We start from the raw sequence: 17493 nt of genomic DNA, 5'->3' as shown, positions 1-17493 counted from the left end.
CACAATAATTCACAAAAAATACAGATTATATAATTCTAAAATAAATAATATAAATATAAAATAAAAATAAATATATTAAAGAAATATCAGTTTCTTCCTCGCTTTCTGCACATATGAAGATAGGTATTTCTCCCCTATTTATAGCATGATTTACACACACACACACACACAAGGCAACTGAGGAAAAGCTATCACAGATGGGGAAACACCAGAGGCAGGGTAAAAACTCAAAATGGAAAACAATTTCAGTCAATAAATAGTAAATTAATAAGTTAAAATAAATAAATAAGTAACAAAATAGAAGAATATGCCAGCTAAAAAACAGATTAATAAAAATTAAATAAATACACAGATAAATGCACAATAATAGATACAAAATAATTAAGGACATAAAGTTCAATTAAAAGCCGGGTTAAAAAGGTCAGTCTTGAGTTTGCCTTTAAAAACATGAGCACTCTCTGTGGCCCTCAGGTCTTCAGGCAGGCTGTTCCACAGACGTTGACCATATATAGGCTACAGTATTTCAATTCATTATACAAACTACAGTGTATGTGCAGAACATGGAAGCATTTGACAGAAACCTTTGAGAATTCTTCTTAGTCATTTATGTGCAGTGGATGTCAGTCCCTCATGCAGCCGGCTGGCCATGAAGCTGACAGCAAATATTCTGCATTTTTGTACTCATTCAACACATAATGGCAACTCCACTCTAGTGATTAGTGTTGCCACGGTGAAGGCAATAATATAATTTCTGCCAGTTTGTCATAAAAATAACATATAATAGATGAGCTGACAGATAATTGAATTTCCCCTTGGGGATGAATAAAGATATTCTTATTTTCTTATTCTTAAAAATAAATACTCGGGTGACACTGGAGTGCTGCTTATGTTTCTGACTAGATTCTAAACGCTTTTGGAGACTAATGTACAGAACATTCTGCATTTTTATGAAATTTCAATTAGATTAGATTAGTTTATTTGTCCTATTAGGAAAATTTTCTTCATGCTTCCATACATCTTGAGTGCCAACCCAACATATAAACATACCCCACAGATACAACATACATTTGCCACACACACACATGGATTCTCAAACACATAACATACAGTATAACACAGACACATTTACATGTCACTGCCATTTTTGACCATTCATATTTGACCTGATTGAATAGTTTTTTATCTGAGGTGCTTCACTTACACCTAATTTCTACTCTACCAGGATTTATTTAGCGATGAACCGACAACGTTTTGACCTCTCAGCAGTACCAGCTACAGACAGTGCTTTGTAAATTTTGTAGACCTCTCTGGCGTCATGTGGCTTTAAAATGGTCTAAAATGTGACAATATAAAGTCTCAACAAGTATATAATTTGAAATTGCTGATACCTGTAGAAGCCTAAGAGTGCTCAGTTTTTAATTTTACACACCAGTTGTTTGTGTTGCACCAAACTAGATTATTCTTTTGCCTGGAAAGAATGACCATGTTTGCAGAAATGCACAGTTTGCATTCTCTATCATGCCTCCACCCATACACAGCACCTCCTAATATGAAATAATGATGTGAAAGTATGGGGTTGTTACATATTTATAGGACGGGAAAAAAAAAACAGGCCCACCCCTAAAATGGAGCTGCAGCACTTCATCATATCCATAATACATAACAATGCTCTAATGTGACAATAACCTTGAACACCACATGCAGAGGTGCCCTGTTGAACCTCCTCACTGTGACTGTGGCAGGCTGTGCAGTAATACCACCCAGTGGACAAATGTGCAGTCTACATTCCTTGTGCAGTTTCCTGCGATTAATCTTATCTGTACCCACAAACATTCATTCCATCCAGACCAGAGACCACTGCTTTCCAGTTTTAAGTGGGTCAACTTGCCAGGAAATACCAGATGGCTTACAGTCTGTTGTTCTCAGGATATTTCTCATTTCTTGCCTAGACTGGATGATTTGTCCCTTATGGGAAACCAGAGTCAAACTAGCCTATTAGATTTCTTAAAAATGAAAACTGTATTTTTGATATTTGCATTTATTTTTTTCATATTGTATGTTTACTTGTAGACATATTTAACATTCTTACATGCAGTTTACTGTATTAACTAATTCATTCCAGTTAATCAGAATTGATAAATTGGAAGTGTACCGTCTGAGCGCTGTTTCATTTTTTCCTATCATAAATTCCAACTTATACCAATTGACATTAATTTTGTTTTACCTTTATTTTCCCAGGAAGTCTCATTGAGATCAGAAAACATCTTTTCAAGAGAGACATGGGTCAGCTGTGCAAAACACAACATAAACAGCATGAAAAAAAATCACCATAAAACAGAGGAACAGCTATTTAACACAGTGGCCTCTCAAGAAAAACAGCTACGTGCCTCCAGTGGTGTAAGGTAGTTACAATGGGCCCCAGTACACGCTATTATGATGGGCACTAATGCATGCTAGTTACTGTTTATGTGCCTAAACCAGTTATCGTCTTGTAACATGATCAAATGGAGACTTGACATAGTATAACACCAACATACATATTACCCAGAAATAATCATAGCATATTTATATATGACGAAAAATATCAAAGAAAATAAGGAGTTATACATTTCAATGAATAACTTTTTATTGCTTATTTATAGTAGTAAAATAAGCATATATTTTATCACATAAAACCATGATGGGGATGGGTTTGCCTTTTCAAAGGCATATAGCCTAGCAAATGGCACCATTTTAATTTTAATTTATTTAATTTAATGAGAGTTTTTTTTTTTTTTTAAAACACATATATACCTAAAGAGGAAATCTGAATTATCCCTAGAAATTGTAAGAGGGCCCGCTCTCTCTATGGCCCCCTGTCCTTTTTTTTTTTTTTTTTTAAATTTTTTTTTAAAAAAATTTTATTATTTGCACACATAGTAAAAACTACATTGAATCCAGATAAATAATAGAAAATATAAGGATGTGACAGGAGAGGTCAAGAAGCTATAAGCTTATACAACGGACCTCCCCTCAACGTAAGATAGAAAACTATATGAACAAGAAAAATCAAAATGAGGGCCCCAATGCAACCACCCTGCCCACACTGTCTATATTTATGCCCCTGCGTGCCGCCATCACTACATTCTTTATGGTGACCTTGAATTCATCAATAGACATTAAAGTCTCTGATTTTAGATCTTTTTGAAGATCAAAATACAGTTTTCCAAGGATCTGTGAAAACTCAGGGTGCATTCAAAAGCAAACACCTGGAGGACATTTTATCCAGAATGTTCCCCAAAAATCTTCTGTTACAAATCAACTCCTTTATAGGAAATTATGGAATAAATACAACAAATTACCAAAAACAAGATAAGTGAATTAAATAAGATTAAATGAAATATTATATAAAAATATATATATTTTTTATTATTGAATATTTTTTTTAATTAAATTAAATTAAATATACTAAAACATGTTATAATAAACATGTTATAATTTCAGTGCAGTGACAGTGCTTTAATAAGTTCCCACAAACTTCATAAAGAAATAAAAATGCAGTAAGAAATGATATTGAATTGGGAATTCTGTTTTAACTGCATTTACTCTCTAATTCCTTAACTGTGTGATATAAAACCAGACAAAGAGTTGTGACCGGAAGGCTTATTTCAATCCTTTTGCGGTTTTATTTTGATGGTTGCAACCGGAAGTCGCCTTCAAATTCTGCCCGTCATTGTTTTATTGTTGTAACTGAATACCGGAAGTGCTGTTTGTCGTGACGGCGGTTAGCTGGACGGTGGTGACTGGACAGGCGGAGGAGGATCAGCGGGGCGAATGTTCACATTAACCGGTAACCTCACCGGAGAAGTGTCAGCCGTTAATGAAGACTGAAGACGTGTCGTTACGGTGTTGTAATTTACATTTTATTTTAGAGCGCGTGAAGATAATGCTGGACGGTAAAACCTGATGAAGTTCACCAGAGATATCTGCCGGCTGCTGGGTTTAGGAGGCGGTGAGTACAAACTGGCAGCAGCCGCGGACAACTTTTGGTTTGTCAGTCAGATAAGTGAGTCGGTGCCACGGTTGTTGTGTGGCTGTGATTAACTTCATGTCACAACCTGTGGCAGCACTTGAACGCCATGCTGACACATACATTTCACATATTGGCCTCCAGATGACGTGAAATAAGTTGGTAAGAAACATTAAAATTAGCAAACGTTACAGATAAAATACATGTAGTTCCATTCAGAGCCGTTTTGTTAACAGTTTGTGTTGCGAACAGCCAAAGTCAGCACTCAGCTAATGTATCTGCTGAAATGGATGCAAAGTTGTGACTTTTAAAGCTTTTGAATTTTGCCCTATTAACCAAAATTAAATTTACTTTATTTTGTTATTCTAAGGGACTTGAACTGTATTTACAGGACAGAAAGTTGGCTCTGGTTGAGTGTCAGCTGTAATAGAAATAACAGATATAATCTCAATATATTTGTTTTATATGAAGTAGTGAAAACACCCTCTGGGTGTTGATGAATGCATCAGGGGCGGAGGGAAAAATGACAAAGCATAGTGTCGTCACACATTTGTTTTTCTTTTGTTATATGAATTAATAATATTAAAAATACAAATTAAACCTTAGGTAGCCTGTTAGAATAATACAATCAGCTGCTTTTCAGTCCACTAGATACATTTTGCTGCTGCTTTTTAGATAAAGCAGATGTTGACAAAGTTTTCCTTTAGGGACACAATTTAAAGTTGAAAAAAGGTAATAAATCACAATATATTTAACCTCAGTACTCAGCATCGTAACATTTAAAATAGCAACAATATTGTATCGTGCTACTTTTTTATTTCACGATGTAGTATTTAGAGTTGCAGTGGTATAAGATTTTCACAGTGCGATAACCGTCTCAGGAAATATTGTGGTTTCACTGTATCACTGTATTTCAGAATTATTATTATTATTATTATTATTATTATTCAATAAGTCAAAATGATACTGAAAGGAAAGAAAACAAGTGTTATTTGTGGTTGAACCAACCTTTTATTACTATAATTGGAACTTGAAACCATCTTTTTAAATAAAGTTTATGTAAAAAGTAAAATAAAGTTGAGATTGACCGCTGCAACCCTATTTGAAACCTTTTTTTAAAAAAGAAGTTTGTGTAAAAAGTTTTTCAAAATAGCTGTTATAAAGCTGAGATTTTTTGTGTAGTTGCATTGTTTTCACAATATCGTGGATGAGCAAAGGTATATGGTATGATAACCATCAATTTTAATATCACGATATACCTTAGAACTGGTACACCGCTGCAACTCTAGCAGTATTGTACGATAAAAGGCAGATTCTAATTAGAAAATAAGAAGTAAAATAAGATTTTAATTGAAAAAATTAACACGTACAAAACATCAGACTTAAGTATATGTGAAGGGTACAAATAACAGTATTTCAAGCCAATTTTATAAACTACACGGACAAACAAATGGACCAAAAAATAGATAAATAGATAGATAAATAAATGATAATGGGTACAGGCATACAGAGAAAACTATTTTTCAGTCAGAGATTTGGAGAAAAAAATTGCGTAATTTTCCAAAAGCTTGACACTTTTTTGTTTTTTAATAAACAGTGATTTGAGAAAGCCTTATATTCTAGGAGACAAAGATAAAAACGGACTTAGAGAATTTTCTGTTAGTGAATAAAAAAGTTAGAATTTAGAATACTCTTACTTTATCTCCTCACGTCTTCATATGCACTTGTTGTCGCAAGAAAAAACCTCCTAAGAAAGAAATTGATCCACAGACATACCACATTTCTTACAACGGATACCTTTGTAAATTCTCTATTGCTCTCAAAAGTTTGTGAGTATACGCCACATATCAGTAACTGCTGAACATAGAAATTTGTTACTGACTTTGGAAATGGTGCAAAATAATCGTACTAGCTTTTTCCCTGTGCTTTCAACTGCATCTTGTGGTCTTCATCATTACTCTACATGATTATAACATTCACCTCCAAGTGATTTTGCTCCCACGAAGACTGAGATTCTCTTCTGTCATTTAGATTAACAAAATTAATTGGATGTTCAAGAGCAATGAAAGGTTGATTCTGTTTGCCCAGGCTGTATTTGAGTTGCTGTCACCAGAGCTAGCTTTAACTTTAGCTTTGAGCTCATTTAAGCAGTGTTTTGGAGAACAGAAGGGATTTTAATACAATATTACAGAAATTACTCTGTAATAATACAGCTGTGTTGTGTTGTCTGGTGACTTGGTTGCTTGCAAGTCATAAACGTTGGGACTCTCTCCCATTTCTGTCTTCCCACATGACATAAACCTAGCACTAGCATTAGCATTAGCATTAGCACTAGCATTGTTCCCAGTGACCAACTTCTCTGACATTTTAAGTAAAGTTGACTAGTCTAAAAATAAGAAAACACTGAGCCCAATTTAGTCTATAAATTTAACCATTGTACGAAAAAATTGCACATATTATAAGCACCATTTGAAATCACATTTTTTAAATAACCAAATTTAAATGCCACTAAATGTGTGGCACTTTGCACCATGCATGATAAATATTTTCCTACAAAACACAAAGACAACAACTCACTAAATAAAAGTAAGCAAATAACATTTATTGAAAACCTTATTTTTTAGGAAAATAGGTCTTCAGAAAATTGGCATGTTTATTAGATGAATGAATACGCATAAAATAATATATTTAATGATATGTTTAACCAACAAGTATTTCTGGTGTCGACTAGTGAAGGTAGCAACATTTAATAGACCAGTTGACTAATAGCGCACATCTCCAGTTAGCACTAACCCCAAGCAGCATCTTTTGCAATGATGAATGCCAAACTATAACCTGATGTTAACCTACTGTAGTTACCCACAATATACCAGAAAGGGAAACAGCCTTCAATACAAGACCTGTTTCTAACAAAGACCAGGACAGATCGGTCTGCTCGGTTTAGTGACTCCTTTCATCATCACCTTGCATAATTTAGTCTCTTGTTTGTAGCATATTTATTTTTGGTCTGCAGTCATTGTGGCTTGTCTTTATCTTTGTGTTTAAATACTTGTTTAATCAGATCCTACTTGTGTTGGTGTTTAGATTCAACTGGCAGCACTTTATAAACCCAACCGAAAATATTTGCCTGGCAAATTAGGTTGTCGCCACCCCACAAGAATTTACAGAAACTGGTTCGACCACAGCTGCAGCTTTAACCTTGAAAATAACTTTGCCATTTATGTATTTGACTGCAACCACCAGAATCATGAAAATCTAATGCACTTATCTGAAATAAAACATTATTCATTATTGAAAGGAGCTGAGTTGCTGTTTCACCAAGTGAATGGCTTTTATTGTAGGAGTGTTGCTGTTATTTTGGCAGCCATCTACTGAACAGTTTCCTAGTAGAATTCCTGGACTTAACAAACTCATCTCACCCAGCCTTGTCCCAGAAACTTTATAGACAAATCACCAAAAGGAAAGGATCAGCTGAAGAGACTACAATGAATGAATGAATGAATGAATTGTTTATTTTTCGTGTCTGGTCATTTCAACACAGCCCACCCCTTATGGGATTACTCACACACATCTAAAGAAAACATTTAGCTGGCCAATCTCCAGATTGAGCAACTCTTACATTTATTTTTGGCATCTCTTTATTTCTGTCATAAGCAACTTCTGGCTCTCAGGCGTGATCTTGTCCAGTGACTTCTCTAAACTGTTGACCTTACTATTGAAGCCTCTTACTGAAGCTAATCTTAAGGTAATCAATTTTACAGTTTTTCTTTTTAAACTTTTCTATTACTTGTCCGTTTGTCATATCAGCTGCGGATTTATTGGACTTGCTGCGAAATCTCTTTCCATATAACACTGCTGACGGCTCTATTGTCTGTTTATATGGAGATGTTCAGGTGATTTCAAACGTTTCTTCATACCCAATACAGGATCAGGAGATAAACTCACGTTGCGTCGATTGCTCAGAGAAGGTAGAATTTTGAATTGTTTAAACTCTTTATTTTAACTTTCTCTACAACTTCGGTCAACGTTGGTGTATCAGCATGTTGGCACCGGAACCCTACAAATATGAGACGAATGGTGCGTTCACTTTATGATATTTTTATCAGAATCCTTTGCTTGGGAAGAGGAATAACCTTGTCATCATTAACGGGCATGATAATGCTTGTTTCAGAGTTTGTGCTCTTCACTCTGCATGGCCGATGAGTTCTGGCCAAAATGTATCTTCTTTAGATAGCACTCAGTGTTTCCCTTGGATTTTTTTTCCAGCAGTGGTGCTGAAGTCTGGGAGTTTTTCATTTTGTGCTGCTGGAAGATATTTAGACACATATTTTGCAGATGCGGACTTGCATTTATTCATGAAATGCTTCCCATACCCCATGCTGTTTGTGGCCATACACATACCGCGTTTTTTGCGACCTCAAATTTATCGTTTTCAATGTAGACGCACAGCAGGTGCACGCGTTCTTGATCGCCTGTTGACCAGAGTTCAACTTTTGCCATGTAGCAGTATGTGCTGCATGACATGTGACGAGTATCAACCAATCACAGCTGGCAGATATCTTTTCCTTCTTCCGTAAATATCAGTCTGCTGTAAATATGGAAAAAAATTCATAATTTTAATGCAGTGCTATCCGGAGCTTTACATCGGGTCCACAGACAAATTTTTGGTCTAAAACACACTTACAAAACAACGCCTGGAAGACGATCAGCTCTGCACTCAGGATTTCTGCTAAGTAAGCTATGATGCGGTGCTGGTTATAGTCGCTTAGCAACCTCAGACGCAACCTGCCTCCACGCCCTTGAATGTTGGCACAGAGTAGGCACAAGAGTAGGACCCAGTGCCCAACCTCTTGTTTTCCAGGTGATTAAAGATGCAGCATGTGACTGTATAGAACGAATATCAGACAATAACGAGCAGCTGTTAGCAGCGGCGCTAATCATTTAGCATAAAGGGAAAACACTGCTATTTATACATGGTCACTCTCACCTTAAACAACCTTATTGAATACTGAAATCTTGATTAGTAAACCCATGGTATTACAGCATACCTGTCATTGCAGAAGTCAGATATTGTTGATTTCTATCCAGATTACCTTGAAACACCTTGAAGCAAAGCAACACTCCTGTCACTGCATACCTCCTACAATCCTACAGGTCTCATTTGGTGGCAAAATAAATCATGCAGAAACATTGTTTCAGGTGATTTATAGCTTTGGTGAGTAGTTGGGCAGTAAGTGGGGTAATGTACAGGAAGCCTGTCATAGTAACAAGGAAATTATCTTTCATCCACATGAGAATAAGTGTCTAATGTGGGTTTTCATCACAGTCAACCCATGTGCCTCTTTACTTAAAAGTCAGGAGACATCAGAGGCAATATTAGACTCGACTGAACTGACTCATAAATGACATTATAACATCCTTAAGGAACTGTAAAAGCTCATCTGTCAAATGTTGACCTTTGGAGCCTGCAGCATGGCCTTGGAAGCTGGAGTCATTTCTGGTTAGACACACGCCTACCTCCTTAACACGACCTTCTCTTCCTGTCATTATTTCTTTCAGACATAAATTAGGTTTATCTCAAATCAATGTGAGTTTCCTACCGTGTTCATCATACCTCTTGTCCTTGGACTGTCTCCCTCTGGTTCATCATGCTCCTCACTTTACTCTCACTTAATCTCCTCATGTCTTCCTATGCACTTGTCGTACGAAAAAGGAAGAAATCGATCCACAGATATGCCACATTTCTTACAATGAATACCCATATACATTCTTAATAATCTATTGCTCTCAAAAGTTTGAGTATACCGCAAGATAATCAGTAATCGCTGAGCATGGAAATTTATTCTTGACTTTGGAAATAGTGCAAAATTATCTTACTAGCTTTTTTCCTGTGCTTTCAACTGCGTCTTATCGTCTTCATTATTACTCTGCATTATTATAACATTCACCTCTAAGTGATTTACCTGGAAAAAAAGATAGTCAGTAGATGTCATGTCCAGATTATTTTCAAATTAGTAATCTCAATTAGACCAATTTGGTGCTGACTCACATAAAGCAATGCATGTTTCATACCTCAGAACTGTAAACTCATGTAAAGTGGACCAGAAACGTACAAATAAATGTGACCTTAAGCAGAAGTTACAGGATCAGACATCGTGTCCTCATGTGATCTCACCACAGTGTTGTTTGCCTTGTGTCAGCACAGTGCATGCTGATGAGTCAGAGGGAGAGCAAGTTAGTTTGGACATGCATTCTTTCATAAGCGTGTTGAATTTTGCATTTGTATGGTTCTGTGTCTTTGGGTGTGCCTTTTGTGTGTCATGTGTTGGGTGAATAGTCCAAAGGAGGGGCAGATGACACAGTGTTCACCACAGACACTCATTAGCCCTGAATTTCCTGTTGCTTGAAATGATTTAGCTAATGAGAGACAGGCCTAACTCCAGTCGGGCCACCGCACCCTCCCACTCTGTGACCATTTTCTTTTGCCATTCTTACTCTGATTAGATGCTTGTTTTTTCTGCTGTCCCTGAAATTGTACAACAAAGGCAATCAGATCAACACGTCTGCGTGTGCAGGCATTGTCATCGTTCCAAAATATAATGTATACTCTAATTTCATCATATGTGCACGAAAATAGTCTATCGGATGTCTGCAAGGCCACTTTACTTAACCTTTGGAAATAATCAAACAGAACTCACATTTGTACGTATGGAGTTTCCTCCATCCTGGACACAAGAAATTTGCTGCACTTGAGAGGAGTGTGGTTTGTTATCTGGCATCGATGCAGACTCAGTGTTGGAAGGTTTTATAACCCACTTCCACTCGCCGCTAATTGGTTTGGGATGGCACTTAATATGGCGGACCCTCTATGCCAACAAGCAAACGGAGTGGAAGTGGGTAGGGAGAGGGTGTAGGGGCAGGACTGGAATTGGGCCAGAGACAGAGAAGCATCCACACTCTTTTGAATGGTAATGCTATTGTGGTAGTTTCTATTATTGAAAATGAAATTATTTGTGTGTGCTCTGCACAAAGAAATTTCAAGCAATGAAGAGTTCTTTTTATGTAGGTTTTACTATTCAGCCTTTATTCAGTTTCACTTTTCATTTATTTTGATTACACTCACATATTTATATTCATATTTAGATGCTTCCTAGTACAACTAGGATGATCTGTTTACCACTGAGCACCTGCCAAAGGAGTAGAATAACAGCAGAACGCACATTCCCATTCAAATCATCATTTCAGGATGGTCAGAGCAGCCATTTTTATGTGTACCATTGCAAATGCAAAGACCAAATTAGCAGTGGAGGAGTAGTATGAAACATGGAGAGGCGTCTTTCATCTTATCTCCTTTGCCTTGCTGCTAGAAGGGAACTGAGCATTGCTGGATTCAGGTTGCAGCATTACCCAACAGGGTTGTGTACTGAACTCTGCCCTTGTAAGGGTACCAATCGAATTACGTTGATCATGTGGTATACCAATTCACGTTAAATCCATTGTTGCCAAAAGATGGCAACTGAGAGAGCACATCTTGAGAACACTGGGTTTAGACAAGAGGCTGAAGTGCCACAAAGCATCCCAAAGCCTGGATGCCAGCCGTGGAGCTCCAAGGCCGGCAACGGAGCCCTGCGGAGCTGCAAGGTTCAACTTCAGACAGGAGGCGACAGAATCTGGCTGTGGAGCTCCGACGGCTATTTCATCAGGTGCTCCACTGGCTGCATATTTGGCCGCTCTGTCAGCTGCTCCATTGGCCGCTCCATCTGCTGCTCTGTCGTCCTTCCTGCAAGCAAACCCATGGCTGTAGTAACAATCTGGTACTATTTTGGTGTAAATCTAGTAATAACCTAATATCACGATCAGTATTTTGCTCATTTTCATTCTTGTATTGAAGGTTTCTACCAGAACATGTTTAAATGTTTTAATGCTCAAAAAAACACTTCATTTTAATTTTTAATTTAATTTTATATACTTTATTTTCTTCATACTGTCAATGTTCAAACACCTGTTTTCACCCTCCGTCTGATATGCTTCATTTTAGCACCTGTCTTTTTAAGCTTGCCTCCCGAAAAAGCCCAGTCTGCTCTGATTGGTCAGAGTTTCCGTGTCTTCCCTATCTTGGCGTCTCTGCATTGTCATTGCAGCGAGGGAATGACTGTAAAGGAGAACAGTGGCACTTGTTACTGTAAAAAAAAAATCAATCACCAATAAAAGCTTCTAAATGCAACCAGACATGTCCCAGCAGGAATATGATCCGAAATTGGGGAGAAATAAACAACATCAGCAAAAAATAAAATAAACTAAAGTTTACCTGACATTAGCATGTACGAGAAAGGACGAAGTAGCTACATGCATGTTGTGACTGTAACGGAGAATGGCAGCACTTTCTACTGTAAAAAAAAAAAAAAGATCAAAGCTTGCGTGTAGCTCCATTAAGCAGTGTAGGTTACATAATGTAAACACCTACAGTCGTGTGCCTGGAGCAGATGACCTTAAAAGAAATCCGGCACACTGTGAAGTTTAGCCAGTTTAGAAAAAACTGTTGGAAACAGAGTGGTTTTTGCTCACAGGGATAACTTTTAAATATATTTGCATCATTATTTAAAACTTTTTTTTTTTTTACATATTTTATATAAACATCCTTTATTGTATATATAGGACACAAAGTACAGAAAATTATCCTTTAAAGACTAAAAATGAATAACACAAAGCGTTGTGTTTCATGAGCAGCGGTTAAAACTGAGATAAACCGCAAAATAGAATCAGTTGAAATTATGTAAACAATATGTGGGAACAGCACCTCTGTTAGGAAGATAAACTGTGAGAGCTGCATGACTATGTTGTGTGGCCTCTTGGGAGCAGCCTTAATTTGTTAACACTGACCAACGATATTTAAATAACAAGTTTTACTAAGAAATATAACTATCCTTGACACCCTGTGTATTTTTTATGTCTCGTAGGTTTGTCTCTATTTCAAGTGAACATAACCTCTAACAGAGCATGTGTCTGACTTTTGGTGCATTTGACTCAATTGGTGTCATGAAAAGATTTTCCTACCCCATACAACTGCAAACAGTGCCATATTATTGGAAGTTGTTTGTAATACCATATTTTTTTGTATTCAGAACTAATTCTGTGTAACCCATCCAAGCTTTAGCTCCCATGTCGCATTTTCGAATAATCTCTTAGTAGCTCCAGTCTTGAAGTCTATTTAATATTCTATTTAACATGTTATTTTTCTTTGCACATAATCAGCAAGACAAAAACTGAAAACACTATTGTTGAGAGAAGAGAGAGGTGTGCGTGTTAATATGGGTGTGTGTTTAAAAATGGGGAGGAAACTGTCAAGGCCACCCTGCCCGGCAGCCTTGAGAACCAGATTTCAGCACAGGCGGTTTTCGTATCAAACAGTAGCACCTGGTTTGTTACACAGAGCTCATTCTCGACGAGTGCCTCCCTTCAACATTTTTGTAGCTGAAATAAAACAGCAGAGATATCGGTCCTTTTTTACTGTAACGCCAGATGCAATCCATCGCCTTTATTGAAACCTATATGGCAATACTTAAAAAAACAAAACTGTGCTAGTCTGTTGACATTTGACCAATTATGCATGAGCTCACATGCAAATAACTTTGTGCAGCATGTGGAAACCTGGCAAGCCCTTTTTAGTTGTCTTTAGTAGTTGATGTGAAAGTTTCCATGGTGTTTAATGTACTGGGTAAATATTATGAACCTTAGATGAATGAAAACCAGTCGGACTTCGCTGAATCACGCCAAAATGCTTGTTCATCAGAGAAGTGTCTTTGAGTCAGTCATCTGACATATTCTTTATCTAAACCATAATGTTTCAGAGTTTTCCCTCTGGTGTATTCTGATGGCTGTGGGCTGGTCTGTATTAAAATCAGAACAATATGTGATGTCATTGTGATTACAGATTTATGGAATATCTTTAGCTGGGATTTGCCAAATTGTTAAGAGCTAGGGTTTTCAACCTTTTCTTAACTTAAGCTTAACTTAAAACGTATCTGAGGACCACCTTCCCAAATAAATGATAAGAAAACATAACATTACAAAAAAGGAGAACAGATCAACCAGGCTGTAAATATGTATTATGTATATACAGTCAGGTCCATAATTATTTGGACAATGATACAGTTGTCGTCATTTTGGCTCTGTACACCACCACAATGGGTTTTAAATGAAACAATGAATACCTGCTTAAAGTGCAGACTCTCAGCTTTCATTTAAGGCTTTTTTCAAAAATGTAGTATGAACCGTGTAGGAATTACAACCATTTCTTCACACAGTCCCCCGACTTTAAGGGCTCATAAGTATTTGGACAAACTAATATAATCATCAATTAAACAGTCAGTTTTAATACTTGGTTGCAAATCCTTTACAGTCAATGACTGCCTGAAGTGTTGGACACATAGACATCACCAGATGCTGGGTTTCTTCCCTGGTGATGCTCTGCCAGCCCTTTACTGCAGCCGTCTGCACTTCCTGCTTGTGTTTTGGGTGTTTTGCCCTCAGTTTTGGCTTCAGCAAGAGAAACGCATGCTCAGTTGGATTCAGGTCAGATGATATGACTTGGCCGTTGCAGAACATTCCACTTCTTTGCCTTAAAAATGTCTTTGGTTGCTTTTGCAGTATGCTTCAGGTCATTGTCCAACTGCACTGTGAAGCATCATCCAATGAGTTTTGAAGCATTTGGTTGAATCTGAGCAGATAATGGTGCCCTAAACACTTCAGCTTTCATCCTGCTGCTCTTGTAAGCAAGACAAGACTTCACTAGAATAAATACAGAGGGTTTTTCACAAGATGCAAACCGTTGGTTAGCCTTAAAAATGGAAGGCCAGATCAGAGTTTGTCAAAAACCATCTAAAAAGCCTGTACAGTTGTGGAACAGCATACTATGGACAGATAAAACAAAGATCAACTACCAGAATGATGGGAAGACAAGAGAAGGAAGAAAGGAAGGAACTGCTCATGATCCAAAGCACACCACCTCATCAGTGAAGCATGGTGGAGGTACTGTTATGTCATGGCCATGTATGGCTGCCAGTGGAACTGGTTCTCTTGTATTTATTGATGATGTGACTGCTGACAAGAGCAGCAGGATGAAAGCTGAAGTGTTTGGGGCTACATTATCTGCTCAGATTCAACCAAATGCTTCAAAACTCATTGGACGATGCTTCACAGTGCAGTTGGACAATGACCTGAAGCATACTGCAAAAGCAACCAAAGACATTTTTAAGGCAAAGAAGTGGAATGTTCTGTAATGGCCAAGTCATATCATCTGACCTGAATCCAACTGAGCATGTGTTTCTCTTGCTGAAGCCAAAACTGAGGGCAAAACACCCAAATCACAAGCAGGAAGTGCAGACGGCTGCAGTAAAGGGCTGGCAGAGCATCACCAGGGAAGAAACCCAGCATCTGGTGATGTCTATGTGTCCAACACTTCAGGCAGTCATTGACTGTAAAGGATTTGCAACCAAGTATTAAAACTGACTGTTTAATTGATGATTATGTTAGTTTGTCCAAATACTTATGAGCCCTTAAAGTCGGGGGACTGTGTGAAGAAATGGTTGTAATTCCTACACGGTTCATACTACATTTTTGAAAAAAGCCTTAAATGAAAGCTGAGAGTCTGCACTTTAAGCAGGTATTCATTGTTTCATTTAAAACCCATTGTGGTGGTGTACAGAGCCAAAATGACGACAACTGTATCATTGTCCAAATAATTATGGACCTGACTGTATTTGTCCCTGAAGCCCGTCCCTTTTCCTTAGGGCATATTCTTTTGGCTTTCCGAAGCTGTTTTCTCACCGCTGTACAGTCACCACCCTGACAACTGCCTACCTGCAAGGGTGTTCCCTCAAAAAGCAAAGCATTTTCAGAAGCAGCTGCTGCAGCTACAGTCCACAGCTGTAAGGACAGGCAGGTGCTTTAGTGAGCACTGGCAGAGCTAGCTTGTAGCTACATACTTTAACTAGACAACAGAAATCAATGAAATTACCAATACAAAACTGTACAGGATTAAAGATATGGGTGATAATTTTGATTCTATACTTACTGAAAAAGTCTGTAATAAAAGACAATAAACAAATGCTTTATATATGCAAATGTTCTATTGTTTATCAACTACCATCCAGGAGCGCTGACCTGTGTCTAGCTGCCGCTGGAATGGGGTTGTACATTGAAAATAATAAGGGCATATGTTTGACACATGGCATTCAAAGGCGGAGTGTTTTGGCCTCAAGTATGTGTAGGTCTGCTTCCACATGACACATAATAGTACACACCAGTGCATAGTATCATCAGACAATGTGAATAAAAATAATTTTATTATTAATTATCAGCAATGTTGCGTTAAAATCTAACTTAGGCCTTGTTCACACGGATACCGATACAAATAAAAACTGATTTTTCTTTATCCCATGTAAAAAAAATTTCGGGTTTACATGATCAGTTGTAAAAATGATATCCCTGTTTACATGAAAACGCAGAAATGGCAGCTTTTTGTTGCAGTTAGTATGCCAGGCCAGAAGGTGGCGATACGCCATCTGTCAAACTCCAAACAGAACTCATGTATTTCTAAATTCACTACTTTATTAAAACTGTTTTAAACTTTGAAGTAAACCCAAATAATGTAACGTATATTTCAGGATAAGTACAGCATAACACAAGTGATGGTAAATTGAAACTGACTCACCTTGAATTCTTTAAACAAGTCCGGGTGTCTGTCTTTAAGTGTTACGCCAGGTTTGAAGTGTTTCCTCCTTTGATCTGGAAACTTCGGAGGCACCGTTTGCATACTGGTTTTTGCAAGTTTATAATTACTGCGCTTTCATCTGCCTCAAATGCAGAATATCTCCACACACGACTCCTACTACCAGACTTTTCAACAAACCAAGGTGTTGTGGCTCCAGCAGCACTATTATTATATTACTATTAAGCCATTATTTCTAGCAAAGACGATGGAGAACAGGTGTTCTCCTTTGGCGCTAGTCCTCTGCACAGACTGATGCGCGTATACTGCCCCTGTCAGTTCCGACAGGAATCGACACGGCCTGCTGAAGGCAAAGTTGTATCTGGTACTTACAGTACTGGAAAAAAACAGGTACCGACGTATTTGGTTCCTGGGCGCCTAATGGGCATGCGCGAACTGGGTTGCAACGTCATTGTTTTCCAAATTCTCTGTCTATCCTGTTTACACGTCTCCATAGAAACGGATATTTTTAAAAACTTTCACTTTCGAAGCTGTTTTTGAAAATCTCTGTTTTCGTTGAGAAAAACGCCGGTTACGCGTAAATTATAGGTGCAAACGCAAAGGTAAATACCCGTTTTCAGAAATATACGGAACCGTATAAACAGGCCCTTAATTTATGGTCAGAAATCCTGTGAATTCTGGGAACAGAGTGATATGGATATGATATGGGAACAAATAATCTTAAATCAATGGAAAACCTTTAGCACTACTTGAT

At 37.6% G+C, this 17493-nt stretch overlaps 1 protein-coding gene across 2 annotated transcripts in view; it reads left to right on the top strand.

Moving 5' to 3' along the window:
* Positions 1 to 3764: 3764 nt before the first annotated feature.
* LOC117255220 (uncharacterized) overlaps positions 3765 to 17493 on the top strand; it is a 35828-nt gene continuing 22099 nt past the window's right edge. The window contains exons 1-2 of one of the 2 annotated variants that reach the window (XM_078166456.1): positions 3769 to 3829; positions 3912 to 3991. In XM_078166456.1, coding sequence (XP_078022582.1) covers positions 3946 to 3991 — 46 coding nt within the window. In that variant the 5' untranslated portion in view covers positions 3769 to 3829; positions 3912 to 3945. Of the gene's footprint in view, positions 3992 to 17493 lie in introns of both variants that reach the window. The other variant, XM_033623903.2, reaches the window with a different exon arrangement.

The sequence above is a fragment of the Epinephelus lanceolatus genome, chromosome 3, assembly GCF_041903045.1.
Source record: "Epinephelus lanceolatus isolate andai-2023 chromosome 3, ASM4190304v1, whole genome shotgun sequence".
Lineage (NCBI taxonomy): Eukaryota > Metazoa > Chordata > Actinopteri > Perciformes > Serranidae > Epinephelus > Epinephelus lanceolatus.
Note: the sequence above shows the minus strand (reverse complement) of the source record. Positions and strands in the feature narration are given on the sequence as shown.